General features: G+C 43.3%; 1 protein-coding gene across 1 annotated transcript; it reads left to right on the forward strand.

The window, feature by feature from the left end:
- Positions 1-6205: 6205 nt before the first annotated feature.
- Positions 6206-16575, forward strand: LOC134078629 (NLR family CARD domain-containing protein 3-like). The gene is made up of 7 exons (XM_062534696.1): positions 6206-6289; positions 11480-11506; positions 11982-12066; positions 12302-14102; positions 15950-16120; positions 16271-16418; positions 16561-16575. Exons 1-7 carry the CDS (start codon positions 6206-6208, stop codon positions 16573-16575), a joined length of 2331 nt encoding a protein of 776 aa, XP_062390680.1.
- Positions 16576-19059: the final 2484 nt, after the last annotated feature.

Genomic DNA, 19059 nt, shown 5'->3' on the forward strand with positions numbered 1-19059 from the left:
GGTTGCTCTGGGTGCAACAAACATGCAGGAACACACACACACACACACACACACACGCACACACACACACACACACATAAATACACACACACACACGCATACCTACACACACACGCACCACTACATACACACATGTACATAAAACATTATACAAACACATGCACAAACACGCCCACACGCATGCACACATACACCCTTACACATACACACACACACCTACACACACACACACACACACACACACACACACACACACACACACACACACACACACACACATGCACACACACATCTTTGAGTACATTTTGTGAGACCACCGGAGCTGAGAAGTGAGTGTGTGTGTGATGTACTATAGCCTGTGTGTGTGGGTGCGTTTCTGTGTGCCCATCTGTGTGTTTGCATGTGTGTATATGTGTGTATGTGCATGTTCTGTGTGTGTTCTCTTTCTTTCTCTCTCTCTCTCTCTCTCTCTCTCTCTCTCTCTCTCTCTCTCTCTCTCTCTCTATAGTCCCTTTCCCACCTAACTTCTAGAAGTTACCCGGACATATTTACCCGGTAGAGGCACGACACCGACGTTTCCCACATGAGCTTTATGTCCGAGTGAGATACGGGTAATTGTGTTCACACTAGACCCGAGTAGGAGCCGCGAGGGGTGGGGCAATGTCAGCATTTGCAGGGGGAGGGAGATGACGCTAAATAAATGCGTTGTTGTGCTGTGTTGCCTGGATGATGCGAACTTACATCAGATCCAAATCATCATGAAACAACAGAAGTAGTTAGCTCGCTAGTCAGCGGGAGCTAGCATAGAGGAAAAAATAGCTAACGCCAGGACCACAGTATAAACAAAGCTCTACTTCAACCCTCTCTGGTATAAACATCCAACACAACAAATTAATAGAAAATAATGACACACCTGGAAAATATATAAACAGCACACAGAGGTCTGAGGCTGAGGCTCCTTCCCAACTCCTACAAAAAGCAACAATGCTAAATAACAGCGACGTTAACTATTAGCTGTTAATTGCTAACCACTGTAATAAACAGCTAGTTGCAAGCTAATCGACAACACTTCAAGCTATTCACGTTTGCAAGGATAATCCTGCCTGTCCCGCAACAAACACAACAACGTGATTGCAGTTTAAATTTTTATTGTACGTACACAACAAAATGTCACTGTTTTCTGTACTCCGGTGTTCTCGTCTGTGTTCATACTCGTAGGGCAATGTTTATCGTTACCATGGCAATTTGTACTTTCTGCCTCACGCTGCAAGGGCTGCAAGCAGGCTGCAAGGGCGCATTTCTATAAGTCATCGGTACGCCCCCCATCTCTACCCAGAACTGTGCCGGCTGCGTTCCCACCTAAGCGCACCCGGGTAACATCTAGAAGTAGTACTAGGGGGCTAGTAGGGTGAGTTCCGGGTAAGAAAATACCCGAGTTTTGCGTTCCCACATACAGCCATCCGTTTGATATCCGTTTGACATCCGGATGTCTCGCTCATGTGGGAAAGGGACTTATGTCTGTGTTATCTGTGTGTATTCTGTGTGTGTTCTCTCTTTCTCTCTCTCTCTCTCTGGGTGTGCCTGTGTGTGTGTGTGTGTTTGTGTGTGTGTGTGTGTGTGTGTGTGTGTGTGTGTGTGTGTGTGTGTGTGTGTGTGTGTGTGTGTGTGTGTGTGTGCGAGTGTGTGTGTGTGTGCGTGTGTGAGTGTGTGCCTGTGTATGTGTGTTTGTGTGTGTGTGTGTGTGTGCATACGCGCGCATGTGAGTGTGTGTGTGTGTGTGTGTGTGTGTGTGTGTTATCTGATATTGGAGTGACAGTGACGGCAGAGAACACAGTGAACATATACTCAGAGACACATTAAACACACACACAAGCAGACACACACTCACACTAGACAGAGAAGCACTCATACACAAAAGCAAGCGCACACTTGCACACACTCATTTACATACATAAAAGTTGCAGTAGGGATGGAGTAGGCGATGGAAACACAAGCGTGATTGATATTTGCGGAGAGAATGTGCAGGACTGAGCGGCGGTCATATTGTGTATCGCTTTGCGGTACATCTAGTTGGTTAAAATGTTGTCTTAACCTTGATATGTGTATATCCACAAAGGCAAAAAGGGTTTAATTAAATACAAATGAATTGAAATAAAATGTTAAATGTATGTTATGTTCAATTTCATGGCAGATGTGTATTCTTAATGAGTCATTCTCCTTAAGGAATTAAATTAAAATAAAATGTAAACAAATGTTTGGTGTGTGTAGTATTGTGTTCAGTTTCAAGGCGTGCATATTCTTAATGAGTCATTCTGCTTGACTTTGACAATGTCAGCCAGGCCAAGTCCTCCTATGACCTATGTCATAACCCAGTACGGTTTTGATGTGGAGTTACTGTGGGGAAGAATTAGCCTTTGAAACGCATTTATTCCTTCTTCATAACACATTTCCTGTGTAATATTCACTGGCAGCAGGTGATAACAGACTGAAAATCCTCAGTACTCATGTCTCATGTAAAGGACGAGGCTGGTTCATGTATTCCCAGGGAAAGGTCCTCTAGTAATTGTGCAGGCACAGTGGAGGGCAATCACTAGACCAGCAGGTGGTGCCACACTGTGGCCAGCTAATACAACATTGAAAACACAATGATTGTCAAATTATGCCAGAGCAAGAAATTCATATTTAATCATCTTGATCAAATAAGTCATAAACACGATGACACGTTGACAGTGTTTTGTTCCAAAACCCTTTCTCCTGCTGAAGAGGGTGTTGATCTTCAGTCTCAATCACACACATAACAGACTGCATCATATTCAATAAGTATATATTTTGCATAGCCTGTAATATGTTATTAGAAAGCCTAATTGTTTAATTGTAGGCTACAGTTTTTTCCTGTGGCCCAGTAGGGATTGTCCTGCAGCATTTGATCATGTTTCCGTTCCATGCGGCCCAGCAGTGCTGGAAGGTGGCGCGCTGTCTGCAGCGGTGTCCAGCGGGACGTGGAGCCCAACTGTCAGTTGGTGAGGTTCCAGCTGAGCTGCTCCACCATGTTCCTGCTGCCTCAGGCCTACTGGGACGGCCCTGAACATCAGGGAGGTGAAGGTTCAGTCCTCACTGACTGCTGTGGAACCAGCTGTTGACCTCAATGCAAATGGAGGGACACTAGTGACCCTCAACAGAGTATCCAGTTGCTGCAGGTAAGCTGAGCAGAATGCAGTGCAGTCGGTCAAAATAACACAGAGTCCAGTAATCAGGCACGTCTGGTTAAAATAACACAGAGTCCAGTAAACAGGCACGTCTGGTTAAAATAACACAGAGTCCAGTAAACAGGCACATCTAGGCTTCTGTAACACAGGATGGCACAGCAGCAGCATATCCCTGTCACACTAAAGAACGCCATAATTACTGTTTTACAGATTCATACATACACTATGTTGCCAAAAGTATTGGGTCACCTGCCTTGACTCACATATGAACTTAGTGACATCCCATTCACTTAAAGGTAGGGTTTAATATTATGTTAGTCCAGCAATAACAGCTTCAACTCTTCTGGAAAGGCTTTTCTCAAGGTTTAGGAGTGTGTTTATGGTGATATGATATATGATATTAATATGATGTTTATTTTTTACCTTTCTTCCAGAAGCGCATTTATGAGGTCACACACTGATGTCGGACGAGGAGACTGGCTCTCATGGTCTCAAGCTTTGCTCTAATTCATCCTAAAGGTGTTCTATTGGGTTGAGGTCTGTGCAGGCTAGTCAAGTTCATCCACACCAAACTCTGTCATCCATGTCTTTACAGACCTTGCTTTGTGCACTGTCAGCCCCTGATTTATATGGGGTTTTTTTGCCCAAGTTGTAAGCTGCACAGACCCCACATTTGAGACTCAGACAGTTTGAGACTCAGAGATCTGGTATCACTGGAGAGGCAACACTCTCAGTGTCTGTGTGATTCTGGGACTTACTGACCCAGAGACAGGGTTGTTTCTCTGCCCATAAGGTTGCCTATGCAATGACTTGGGTAGCCTGATTTTTGCATAAATAGGCTGTAATATGTTGTCATTAATTGTTTAATTGCTACTATGATTTCCTTTGGCCCGCTATGAGTTGTCCCGCAACATGCAGACATTCAGGGACCTCTAGGCAGGATCTGGACACAACTAGGCCACAGACTTGGCTTCCTGCAGTCCAATTTTGGAGTCAAAAGACTGATGTATGATTTTTTCTTAGGTCCTTTTTGGAGACTCCAAATTGACACTTGGTTATCAAACTGTATAACCAGAATCAAACACCTCTATCTTGACAACCCCTTTGCCTACAAACAAAATCTTGCCCTCTAATGAAAGCTTACACTTTGGGGGTCATTGCTACTATTTGGGTTTGGATGTCAGTGAACCTGGAATGGAGTGGAGAGTGGAAACAGCCCAGAGTGTAGAGAGGGGAGAGTGGAGCATGGAGACTGCCCCTAGTGCACTTCCTCGTCCTACTCCTCTCACTCTCTCTTCATGCCTTCCTTCCCACACACACACACACACACACACACACCAGACAAACATTAGCTCATTTTGACCCTCCATTTCATAACCCAGTATTTAGTTGTTGTGGAGTTATTGTTTTAAAGCGTGGTGTCCCAGTAGTTCAAGTTCCCTGAACAACAATCAGCTGACTGGTGCAGGCAGCCGAGAGATGACTGACTTAAGACGTGTGGACCAACTCCCCTACGAACAGGAACTGACCGATGGACCTGAACAGGAAGCTCCTTCCATCCAATCAGATGCAGGCTGTGTGTGTGATGGGAGAACAAATTCCTCTACTACATCCTGATTGGGTATCCCAGCTCGCTCCACGACACCAGAGTCCTGAAGAACAGCAGGGTCTACAGAGAGGCTCCGCCTCCTCCTCCTGGCTGCTTCATCATGGGGGATGGTGGAGACCTCTACATTCCCAACTCAGCAGCCATCATTACCCCCATACCAACAGCCAATGTGAAGGAGGATACAGAGTCCATACAACCAGAAATATTCTAGGGCTCCTAACCTCCTTATGGAGGGCGTAACCTCATTCTAGGGCTCCTATGCTCCTTATGGGGGGCGTAACCTCATTCTAGGGCTCCTAACCTCCTTATGGGGGGCGTAACCTCATTCTAGGGCTCCTAGCCTCCTTATGGAGGGCGTAACCTCATTCTAGGGCTCCTAACCTCCTTATGGGGGGCGTAACCTCATTCTAGGGCTCCTAGCCTCCTTATTGGGGGCGTAACCTCATTCTAGGGCTCCTAGCCGCCTTATGGGGGGCGTAACCTCATTCTAGGGCTCCTAACCTCCTTATGGGGGCGTAACTTCATTCTAGGGTTCCTAGGCTCCTTATGGAGGGCATAACTTCATTCTAGGGCTCGTATAACTGTTATGTACTTGTTTGTTACATCTTGATTGACCACCCCCTACTGGTGAACGGATATGTGTGTAAATACCTTATAATGTGTCTGTAGTTCAGCATGTGGTTTTACTCAGTAAACAGCCTAACCTGTTACGGTCTCAGTTCCCTTCATGTCACAGAATTAATCATGTGATATTGTAATATTACAGTAACATCATTCTAGAGCTCAAAAGATCATTCTAGAACTGATAACTTCATTCCAGCGCTGTAAGGTCATTCTAGGGCTCGTAATGTTCCTGACCCTTCAGCATGCCGAAGAGCTGCTGCTGGTGATGCCTGCATGCTGTTCAAGTCTCTCTTCTCTCCCTCAGTCATCACAGCCTGTGCCGTCCTCCATAACATAAGAGTCACAGTGGGGGGACAAACATCACATGGACGTCCTCCATAACATAAGAGTCACAGTGGGGGGACAAACATCACGTGGACGTCCTCCATAACATAAGAGTCACATTGGGGGGGTCAAAGAACAATCAGACCAGTTAGATAGATAGATAGATAGATAGATAGATCGATACTTTATTGATCCCCAAGGGGAAATTCAAGGTCCCAGCAGCTTAAGACACCACACACAACATACACCACAATGTAAACAGGATGATAAAAGGCAAATCAACAAATCAACATGACTAAAAAGAACAGTAAAATACACTCAAGATAAAGATGCATTAGAACGTATTGAGGATTGGTACTGTGATCCAGTATTAGGTGTGTGTCAAGGTGGTGGTGCAAATAAGTCCAACAGTGCAACAGTGCAAGGTTAAAGTCTAGTGACCATGGACGTCTCAGAGGCTGCTGATGACCCAGGTGTGCCTCCACCTTGTCCACTGAGGGGGGAGTGGGGCGGGCACTGCTGGCTGGTGAGAGAGTCTGATACCCAACATCACACTTTAACATGTTAAGGCCACACAGCTGACTGGTGAGAGAGTCTGATACCCAACATCACACTTTAACATGTTAAGGCCACACAGCTGACTGGTGAGAGAGTCTGATACCCAACATCACACTTTAACATGTTAAGGCCACACAGCTGACTGGTGAGAGAGTCTGATACCCAACATCACACTTTAACATGTTAAGACCACACAGCTGACTGGTGAGAGAGTCTGATACCCAACATCACACTTTAACATGTTAAGACCACACAGCTGACTGGTGAGAGAGTCTGATACCCAACATCACACTTTAACATGTTAAGGCCACACAGCTGACTGGTGAGAGAGTATGATACCCAACATCACACTTTAACATGTTAAGGCCACACAGCTGACTGGTGAGAGAGTCTGATACCCAACATCACACTTTAACATGTTAAGGCCACACAGCTGACTGGTGAGAGAGTCTGATACCCAACATCACACTTTAACATGTTAAGGCCACACAGCTGACTGGTGAGAGAGTCTGATACCCAACATCACACTTTAACATGTTAAGGCCACACAGCTGACTGGTGAGAGAGTCTGATACCCAACATCACACTTTAACATGTTAAGGCCACACAGCTGGCTGGTGAGAGAGTCTGATACCCAACATCACACTTTAACATGTTAAGGCCACACAGCTGACTGACTGCTTGTTACCATTATGTGCACTTTTCATCGTGCTCTTTTCATTCAACATGTTTTATGAATCTTGGAAGTAAAGAATAATAAGCTATGTGCCGTTTGCTGGCCTGACTTTGGTTCAAAGATCAGCATAGACGTGAATGCTGGATAAAGGTAATAAATATACAGTATTCATTATAGATAGGTGAGTTGGGTGGTGAAAAGCGAAAATTTGTATTTTATAATAGGCTACATGTGTTGTTCACAAACTGAGCATGCAAGCACATTGTCACTTTGAGCATCCATACACCTGACTCACAGTTGTAGTTTATACTCTGTGTGATCTGGAAACAATGTCAATCTGCCAAGTGCATTCTAAACCGATTCAGTCTTTTAGACAGATGCAGTCTTACAGAATACTACCAGACTTTGGCATTGCTGTTCCTATAATGGAACACTAGGTGGCAGCAGTACGTAGGGCACTAATTAAGACTACACATGTGAAGGGAGGCGCAAGGTGAGGTTTTATTACCTGTAGTGTGCTTTACAGAAATGGTACCAATGGTATGAGGAAGTGTACACACAAAATAGATTTCACCTTTAGAGTAAAGCCCAACACAACATGAGGCAATACAGACTGGGTAACACTAATAGTGGAGCTTATTGACTGACAGCACTACTGTTGTTTAAATCACACAGGCTGGGGGAGGGATTCATTATTTATTTATTTAATTTCACAGAGACCATGTGACACAGCTTGTCTACACCCTTTATGAAGAAGTGCTGAAGGTCATTCATAAGCCTTTGGCTCCCTAGGACACATCTATTTCTATTGAGTAGGTGATACACTCTTATTCCCATAGTACCGCCACAGTGATACAGGGATACATCATTTCACTGACTGTATGTACTGTATTTTAAGGGCTCATCAATACACCCTCAATACTGTATCTGTGTTTGGTTCTGTGAGCAGTGGAAAAACATGGAGCTAGGCCACACAAGGACCCAATGCTATTCCATGGTGAACTTGCTATACATGTAGATAATAACAGTGATATCAAATTTATCCTGACAATTCTTATTGTGCATGAAACTAGATTGTGTCGGTGCACTGAGTGAGTTATAAAACAGGTGAGGAGACGACCTTTGGCTTCTGCGGTGATTTATGAGCAGAGTGATCATTAACAGAGCGACATCATACAGACGTCTTGCTTGTCGAAGTCCACTAAGTCAGGCGCCATCTTAAAGGCAACAGCCACTTGAGAGCTTCAGAGATCCTCCTGCCTTCTGAAACATGTGAGAGTGGGGAGAAGGGGACAAGACTGAAGACTGAACAGGTAAGATGGCGTTAGCTTCAAATTACAATTCTGAAGGTGAGCCGCATGTTATAGGCCGTAATGGGCTCCACTTTCATGTGTTGCTGTTGGGTTCATGAGAAGTGTGTAAAGAAAGTGTTAAGGGATGCACCTCACTGTCACATCTTAGATTTCATTTTGTCTCTCTAATGAGATTTGTCTGAGGGAAGTTACACTCATTCTGTCTCTCTAATGAGATTTGTCTGAGGGAAGTCACACTCATTCTGTCTCTCTAATGAGATTTGTCTGAGGGAAGTCACACTCATTCTGTCTCTCTAATGAGATTTGTCTGAGGGAAGTTACACTCATTCTGTCTCTCTAATGAGATTTGTCTGAGGGAAGTTACACTCATTCTGTCTCTCTAATGAGATTTGTCTGAGGGAAGTTACACTCATTCTGTTCTGTCTCTCTAATGAGATTTGTCTGAGGGAAGTTACACTCATTCTGTCTCTCTAATGAGATTTGTCTGAGGGAAGTTACACTCATTCTGTCTCTCTAATGAGATTTGTCTGAGGGAAGTTACACTCATTCTGTCTCTCTAATGAGATTTGTCTGAGGGAAGTTACACTGAATCTAAAAAAGTCTGAGCTGGAGCAGCTTTATGGGTTTCCTGATTACTGAAGTAATAGCGCACTCACGCATACACACGCTCACTCACTCATACACACAGACACAGACACACACACAGACACACACACACACACACACACACACACACACACACACACACACATGCAGAGGCATAAAATCATGCATTTTAATAACATCAGCCTGTGTCATGGGGATGCAGTATTTTAATTTGCTCTGTTCACCTGAAGTGTCTCCTAGTTCAAACCTAATAGGCCAACAACATAACACCTCTGGCTGTGGTGTGTTCCTGTGTTGACTCAGTGTGTTTAGTGTGTTTCTAATCACCCCGCTGGCCTCTCCTCTCTGCAGCGCTTCCCCCTCTGCCACAGCAGCACACAGGCTATGAACAGAACAGCCCCACAGCACCTGCTGACAGACACAGCGTCCACCTCCTCCACCTTCCTTTCTCTCTCTCTCTTTCCTTCCCTTTTTACTCTTTCTGTTGATTTTCTTATTGGTTAATTGATTAGAACGGATTTCCCTCAAGATGCTGAGGATGCTGTTGGTGGAAATTAAGCAGGAAGATTAGCATTAGCTGTGTCCAGTCACGTGACCATGAAGAATGAGGAGCCCACCACTGATGGACATCAAGGGGTCAGCACAGGACGACCTTATCCAGGGTGAGTTGTGTCCTCTGCTGCAATCACGATTACTTAAATGTTATGTATGCAGCTGCTCCTGAGTAATATATTTCGCTCTTTTATGTGTAAACTGAAACTGAAACTGAACCGAGTTGAACTGAAAATGTGTTGACTCAATTCATTATATTTTATATCCTTGTGCATCCAGACCACAGACACACAGACCAGTGTCTCCAGTGCCCAGCGGTGTGTCCATGAAGAGTGACTGGTCCATGGATAAACCTCCCTATCTCAGCAGTGGACCACCACAGTCTGATCCAAAGTGAGATTTCAGCAAGTGTGTGTGTGTTTATTTGTTGTGTGTGTGTGTGTGTGTGTGTGTGTCAGGGATGGAAATTAGCACCAGCCACCAGCCAAATTCTGGCAAAATGTGAGAGTGGCTGGTAGATTTCAGACACAAAGTCATATTTTAACATTGATTGGCTGGTTAATTTCACCAGAAATCTGCTATTGGCTGATAGATTGTCACATTTTCAAATTTTAATTTCCACCCCTGGTGTGTGTGTGTGTGTGTTTGTCTGTATTTATTTGTTAGCATGTTTGTGTATGTGTGTGTGTGCGTGTGTGTGTGAGAGAGAGAGAGAAAGAGTGAGAGAGAGAGTGTGAGAGTGAGAGAGTGTGCGGGTGAGAGAGTGTGTGTTTCTTTATGTGTTAACATGTTTGAGAGAGAATGAGTGAGAGTATGGAAACCGGAAAATGTGTCGGCTCAATCTGGTATGTGTGTTGTCTCCTTGTGTATCCAGACCACAGACACACAGACCAGTGTCTCCAGTGCCCAGCTGTGTGTCCATGAAGAGTGACTGGTCCATGGATCAGCCTCCCTATCTCAGCAGTGGACCACCGCAGTCTTATCCAAAGTGAGATTTCAGCAAGTGTGTATGTGTGTGTGTGTGTGCCTCTATACGTGTGTGCCAGTAATCAAGGTTGTGTGTTCGTGTGCGTCTGCACGTGTGTCAGTAATTGTGTATGTGCGTGTGTGTCTGTGGGCGTGCATCTGCATATGTGTCAAGTAATTCGACACTTTCAGACAGACGTGTATTTCCGCAATGTTCACAGACTTTTTACAAACTTTTCCTGCTGCTGACCTAGTATAGTTAGTTTGTTATACTGTTGCCGCCACAGCTGCTATGTGAATGCAATTCCAGAAAAAATCCACACTTGTCAGTAATGTTTGAGGGAAGTATTACATGTATTTAAAGTGCCCTAATGCCACTGAACAGTTTCACATCTCTCCAACACGCTGCTGGTAATGCAGTAAGGCTATAGCCTCCACCATACCCAGTGTAAGAACTACACTCTTCCGCTGTCAGGCAGCTGACCGTGTGGCCGCATTTATAAGGTGTCATAATCTGCTCAGCGAAATTAACATCATTTGACGGAAATTCGAAATTAGATGTGAACAACAGGTGGCGATTCTGAAAACGGCTATTGTGTGTCAGTCTGTTTATTTGGTAGCATGTCCGTGTGTGTGTTTATTATGAAGAGTTTGGTTCCAAAACGCTACATCCACCATTTTAATGAATTTTCATATTTTTTTTTTTTAATTTTGTTTTGCAAGTAATTACAGTGGAACTCTATTGGTTTATGTTGAGTTGATATATCTTAACTCAATTAAAACAAACTGGATTTTTATTGATATTACCTGAAATACACAATTAAATAACGTGACTTTTTAATGTTTTTAAAAATGGATATATAGCGTTTTGGAATCAAACTCTTCATTTGTTAGCTTGTGTGTGTGTGTGACTGTGTGTGTGTGCGTGTGTGTGTGTGTGAGAGAGAGACAGAGACAGAGAGAGAGAAAGAGAGAGAGAGACAGAGACTTTTGGTTGGATAATGTGTGTCTTTGTGCTATTATTGTGTCTCTGCTGTGGATTTAGGAATACTCTGACCCAGGATCCGTCCAGGTGTGGAGTGTGTGAGCATCTGCTGAGGGACCCAGTCATCACCAGCTGTGGACACAGTTTCTGCAGGCAGTGCATCAGCAGCTACTGGAGCCAGTCTGGTCCATCAGGAGACTACAGCTGCCCCCAGTGCAGAAAGAGACCCACGACACAACCCATTACAAACCCTGACACAACTATGGCACAACCACTTGTATATCCACATACAACCATGGCACAACCTCACCTATACCCATCTACAGCCATGGCACAACCTCAATTATACTCACCTACAGCCATGACTCTACCTCACCTAGACCCAAATACAGCCATGGCACAACCTTTGTCGTACCAACACAGTGAAATGGTACTTCATCTGAACCCATCTGCAAACATGCCACAAGTTCATCCATACCCACACACAGACAGGGGCAATCATTATACACACATCCAGCACCCTCTTTATCCACACATCCACACGGCACAGATCTCTCCACAGCCTCCCATAGATGAGCACACAGTCATGAGAGGCAGCACCCATCTGCAAACTGAGCATGCTCCAGTCAAAAGGGCCAAACTAACAGGTGAGTCTTTAAATATTTATCATATCTGTCCATGATCGGGGCTTGTGCTTGGAGACCATTTATTTGAAAGAAATCAAAATCTTATACAATCTATTATCTGTTAAGATAATAAAAGGTTATTTTATAAAAGTACTGTAACTTGTGCCAAAGAAATGTGTTCTAGACACATTGACCAGTTAGTTATGAATAATGCTCATCTCTTGGTTTGTTTGTTTGTCTGTGTATTGCCAAATAGACAACCATGTCCTGAACAGAGTACTGATGACCCATAAAGCCAGCATGAAGAGGAGGTTTGAGAGCATATGTGAAGGCATCATAAGATCAGGGACTCAAACACTCCTAAACAAGATCTACACAGAGCTTTACATCACAGAAGGAGAGAGTGAAGGGGTGAATAACGAGCATGAAGTTTGGCAGGTAGAGTCAGCATCCAGGCCACAAACCAAAGAAGACACAGCAATACACTGTAATGATATCTTCAAGCCCTTACCTGGACAAGAGAGACACATCAGAACGGTCATGACCAAGGGGATTGCTGGCATTGGGAAAACTGTCTCAGTGCAGAAGTTCATCCTTGACTGGGCAGAGGACAGAGCTAACCAGGATGTAGATTTCATGTTTGTGCTTCCGTTCCGTGAGCTGAATTTGGTCAAACATGATCAATACAGCCTTCACAGGCTCCTGCTTGACTTCCACCCTGAGCTTAGAGAGCTACAAGATGGTGAATACAAGGATTGCCACATTGTGTTTATCTTTGATGGTCTGGATGAGAGTAGACTTCCACTGAAGTTCCAAGAGAACCTAAAGTTATCTGATGTGACACAAACATCATCAGTGGATGTGCTGATGATGAGCCTCATTCAGGGAACTCTGCTTCCCTCTGCTCTCATTTGGATAACTTCTCGACCAGCAGCAACCAGTCAAGTCCCTTCTCAGTGCATCAGTCAGGTAACGGAAGTACGAGGATTCAATGACCCACAAAAGGAGGAGTACTTCAGGAAGAGAGTCAGTGACCAGAATCAAGCCAACAGAATCATCTCACACATCACAGCAACCAGGAGCCTTCACATCATGTGCCACATGCCAGTCTTCTGTTGGATCTCAGCCACTGTCCTTCAGAAAATACTGGAACAGGATGATGGGAAGGAAGCCCCCAAAACTCTGACTGAGATGTTCATACACTTCCTGCTCATCCAGACCACCAGGAAGAACCAGAAGTATCAAGAGGAAAGTGAGACAGATAGACAGAGCCTCCTAGAATCACATAAGGGTGTCATATTGAAACTAGCAGAGCTGGCATCCAAGAATCTGGAGAATGGCAATCTCATGTTCTATGAGGAAGACTTGAGAGAGTGTGGCATTGATGTCAGTGAAGCTTCGGTGTACTCTGGCATGTGCACTGAGATCTTCAGGGAGGAATGTGTGTTTCACCACAAGAGAGTGTACTGCTTTGTCCATCTGAGCATCCAGGAGTTTCTTGGTGCACTTCATTTGTTTGACTCCTACTTGAATAAAAACATGAAGGTCCTGGAGCCATTTCTTAGCAGAAAGTCAAAATCTTTACCAGATGTGCCTCTCGATGAGTTGCTGAAGGATGCTGTGAACAAAGCCTTGGAAAGCAAGAATGGGCACCTTGATTTGTTTGTCCGCTTCCTTCATGGCATTTCTCTGGTGTCAAATCAGAAACTTTTGCTTGGCCTCCTGACACACACACACAGCAACCCAGAGAGTGTGAAGAAAACAATCAAGAACCTGAAGGTGATGCAGAGACAAAATATCTCCCCCGAGAGGTGCATCAATCTGTTCCACTGCCTGGTGGAAATGCATGACTCCTCTGTCCATGATGAAATCCAGGCTTTCCTGAAGGCAGAGAAAGGTGCCGTGAAGCAGCTCTCACTGGCTCACTGCTCAGCCTTGGCTCACATGCTTCTGATGTCTGATGAGGTGCTGGATGAGTTTCACCTGAAGAAATACAAAACTTCAGACGAGGGACGGAGGAGACTGGTGCCAGCTGTGAGATGCTGCAGAAAGGCACTGTGAGTATCAGAATGAATACTTCAGTGATTACACACACTGCACAATCCTGACATTTTTGCTAGAGCTCATGTTTGATATGTAAGCTGATTAATATAGAAGAGTAGTTTACACAGAGAAATCGAACAACAGTTTACTGAATGTGTCTGTGTGTGTGTGTGTGTGTGTGTGTGTGTGTGTGTGTGTGTGTGTGTGTGTGTGCTTGTTTGTTAGGGCAGGGGTGGGTGTATAGTTTTTTGCACATCTCAAAATTTGACAGTATCTTATTTTCCAGTTAGTTAGGTTTCCTATCCCTTAGATGCATAGGCTACCAATACCTACACTCTTCCATGAGTGGGGTCAAAAATGACCCCAATTAGAATGCATGCGTTTTTTGCTGTAAACTCAAATAATGTCTTTCATTTTGGTTAAAGATGATGATTTTTATTATATATTTGTCAAAAAAAATATTATTTCATGTTGGACATGTTGATGTATCACTTTTTATTAACATTTTATTACAAAACAGCTTTTAGAAAGGCAAAAAAGGTAAACATCCTAAAATGATCTCAACATAGGTGAATAGGGCAAAAATTTTAACTTAGAAATATCTTCATGAAACTTTACCAGTTGAATACTCACATAAATAGGAGAAAAAAACATATGGCAAGTTTTCTGTATTTATGTTTAAATATGCTAATTGGGTAATGTATAATTAAATATGCGCTAATTTGCTGATATGTTTTGATGCGAAGAATCTGACCATTTGAAAAAGCCAGGTTGAAAATTATTTTTTGTAGTGTTAATATATCAAATAAAAAAAACATTTACAGAGGTGATTATGAATATCTTCTTTTGTTATCCAGTAAATCAGAAAATATTGCCAATTGGCTTAAAAAATGGATTTTCGCCCTATTTTTAGGCATAAAAAGTCATACAAATCAGGCCAAGAACGCTATATCAACAAATCCCTCTGTAAATATCGCTTGGTGAATTCTGCTTCACAATGATAGGAAGAGCGGACATCGAAGGATCAAAAAGTGACGTCGCTACTGTATGAACGCTTGGCCGCCACATTATATGATGATACTTAGATTTATGTTGTTGTGTAAAAATAGCCTTCAGGATGGTGAAACTGCTGACATGAGATGTGATAATCAACAGTAAATGTATACCTGACTGCCACAGTTGATAAAAATCAAAAGATCCTAGGGTTCACTTTTGAAATTCCACAGAAAATGCTTGGGGTCATTTTTGACCCCACGTATGCGGAACGGTGGTACTGATACAAAACTTGAAATTACTTTAAAAATATAACAATTAGACACAAATCCAAATGGCCTCATGTCAAAGACAACCTATTTGAGGAATACATGGAAGGTTAAATGAAAAAAAATACTGGATACTGCAAGAAAACAACCTCTGGGGTCATTTTTGACCCCACTTATGCATCTAAGGGCTATTTATCTATTTTCTGTTGTGTGAATGTTCCCATCATGAGAATATTCAATCTCTGCACCTGATCAAATCAAATCAGCATGCAGGTGCAAATGTTCTATGGAGGTGTATGGTATAAATGGGGTGTAATTAAAAACACTGAGCATGATGTTTTCCAGTCTGAACTGTTTAGATATGTAAGATTTCTGCTCATGCAGCTCTGGGTTAATCACACTGCTCAGTCTTTAGTGGTGTTGTGCCTGTAGTTGGACAGGGTTAACTCTGCATGGTATTCAGGGCTTACATATTCTCTCCTCTTATCCCCCTTGTTGGTTTGGGTCTGGCACATACTGTATGGGGGGCACATGTATTATTTTCCTCCCTCACTCTTCCTGCAGATTTAAACATGATCCATTATTTGTCTCTTCTGCAGACTTGCTGGCTGTAAGCTAACAGAAAAGTCCTGGGAGATCGTGACCTCAACTATGCAGTCTGCAAACTCCCCCTTAAGAGAGCTGGACCTGAGTCAGAATGACCTGCAGGCATCAGGAGAAAAGCTGCTCTCTGCTCTACAGAGTCCAAACTGCAAAGTGGAGACTCTGAGGTCAGTAATATTGTAGACTATTTTGAGACACATACAGTTTGATGGTAATAAAAGCAGACCGTGTTAACCAGACAAGGACAACATTGCTGTTGACTTACTTTAATGGATTGTCCTCTGATTTCGGTCTTTTTTCATGTTTGTTTCATTTAGACTTGTTGGCTGTAAACTGAGGGGAGGATTTCTGGCCTTGGCTCTTCAGTGGGCAAACTACCACCTACGAGAGCTGGACATCAGTGAGAGTGAGATTCAGGACTGTGAAGGAGAACTGCTTCATCAACCAGTGACTGGAGACTGTAAAGTGAGGTCTGCACACAGACTGCTGCTTTCTGTTTGATCTAATAAACAGTCCATCTTTTCACTACCTGGCATTTCATATTTGGGATTATAGGGAGCATGAGGGACATGAAGGTTTATACTGTTTTTTTATTCTCTCACTGTAGACTCATCAGCTGTAGACTCAAGCACAGCTCCTCAGAGGTTGTGGTCTCAGCTCTGCAGCCATATATCTCTCAACTGAGTGAGTTGGACATGAGTGGCTGTGATCTGCAAACATCAGAAGAGAAGCTGCTCTCTGCTCTTAGAAACCCAAACTGCCAACTGGAGAAACTGAGGTCAGTAAAACTATGAAAGACTTGTTACATTATACATTCACACTTTGGGCAATTAGTAATTACTGTTTTTGGCCACTCAAATCAAGGTATGAAATTTGTGAAACAATGGTTATTATCATTTACCTACGCCATGGACACATACAGGAGTTCTCGTAGACAAGTATTTATATGAGAGATTACAATAAATGTTGGGCAGAATAGCACCATAATACTCAATGTTGACAGGAGATCCACGTTTGGTTCACCATTAGCACACGGCTCCAAAGTGATTCAGCACACCAAACACAGCAACCCGGATTACACTGAGAAAACAGTCCAATGTCCAAACAAAGTAAACAAACAGACGAGAAGCGGGGTTCATTCACAAAAGGTTCCTAATAACCTTGTGTGAACTGAGGCACACATACACTGGAGGCACAGAAGCCAGTGGCCCCAGATGATGGAGTGCACGGGACCTGGTATAACGACGGGTTTGGTCGACCACAAGCACCAGCACACGGCAGCGATTACGCAAACACCCTGTTAGCACCAGCACAGTCTGGCCACGAGAAAGAGAGAGAGAGAGACCTAGCAGAGAGTGTTCTCTACAATTCCTTAGCATTGTAACAATTGACGTGTTTTAAAGCTGGCTGCCTACACTTCTTTCCTCTCCGACTGTATGTGCAGACTTGCTGGTTGTAAACGGTCAGAGGGACCCTGTGAGGTTGTAGCCTCTGCTGTGCAGCACATGGTGTCCCTGTTAGAACTGGACCTGAGTGACCATCATATGAATATCGCTGCAGTTCAGTTCCTGAGTGCAGGGAGATATCGCCCGAGTTTGAGTGATGGGCTGTGTTTGTTTGCTACACACCAAAATAGTCTGATACTTTAGTAAGGGGCTCCTCTGTTGAAGGCCAAACTAATTCATGCCCAGTATCTCCTCAACATCAATTTATATCATTCTGAATCTGTTATGTTTCTGGTGAGCTGGGTGAAACTACACAATGTAGGAAGGGACCAGTCAGTGTTCAAATTCATAAAAATGATAACCGTATTGTTTATGAATTTATATGACTGGCATACAGTGATCCTGCGTTCAGTGTTGTGTATAAACTGATATGGTGGTTTACTGGTTTAAACATGCAATGTCTCCTGGACCCACATTATGATTGCCTGTCTCCAGGAGACCCATGAACACTGTGTGTAACTAATCTATGAACACATAAGAGCATCATGATGGGCTGGCTGAGTTGATGAATAGTACTATTTCCATACCATCACTGATATGCTTATCACCAAAATAGCTTATCATGACATTGTGGTATAGTATTAAGTCTATGTTGCCCATCTCTACTCCTGCTGTAACATATTGTATGATTATATATGAACTTGAACAACGTTGACACAGGTGATCAAATTAAATGATATCATTCCTTTCTGCCTTTTGCACTCTGTCTTTGTCACTCTATGCAGACTAGCTGGTTGTAAACTGACAGAGGAATCCTATGAGGCTTTAGCCTCTGCTGTGCAGCACATGGTCTCCCTGACGGAACTGGACTTGAGTGACAATCACATAAGCATCACTGGAATTCAGCTTCTGAGTTCACTGAAAAGTGACATCAACTGTAAACTGGAGACATTGAGGTTTGTGTTTGACTTTCCTCAGGCTTTTAAAGAGACCCTATGCAACTTTCTGCAGAAGACGATCGCTCTTTGTTTACATCTGGAAGTCTGAGACGAAGAACCACGCTTGCAATTTATATATTTAGATATAGCCTATACATGTATAAATATACACGCTAAAGCTGTCGGGGAAGCTCTGCAGAGAAAATGCAAGCATAAAACGAGCGAAAACGAACAACGAAACCGAAACCAGAGATGAAATCGCCAATCCTGCATAGTTCCTCTTTAAACAGTTTCTTCGATATATAGTTTCAGTACCAGTATGTTTACCACACAACATTATGTCAGTGTTTTTTTCTCTACCAAGCAGTAAAAATGGGTTAAGCGAGGAGTGTGTTGAGAGTCATGGTAGTCATGTCAGAGTCCAGTCTAATGTCTGTTATGACTGAGTCACTGATACCTTATAGCATGTTGATGCAATTGAAGTTTCAATTTCATCAGTGTCATTAAATGGTGTTTAGAAACTCAAGTTCAGGAGGAGCGAGAAGGAATTTGCCACGCCTCTGTCTCAGTCGGTCTTACAAACGTAAAGATGTCCAAGCTTTCTGCTGTTTACATGGCCTAATAATAAGCTTGAGTAATTACTAGTCATGTCAAGTTTATATACATAGCGCATTTCATACACAGAGGTCATTCAATGTGTTTTACATAAACAAAACCAAACAG

The sequence above is a fragment of the Sardina pilchardus genome, chromosome 1 (genome assembly GCF_963854185.1).
Source record: "Sardina pilchardus chromosome 1, fSarPil1.1, whole genome shotgun sequence".
Classification (NCBI taxonomy): domain Eukaryota; kingdom Metazoa; phylum Chordata; class Actinopteri; order Clupeiformes; family Clupeidae; genus Sardina; species Sardina pilchardus.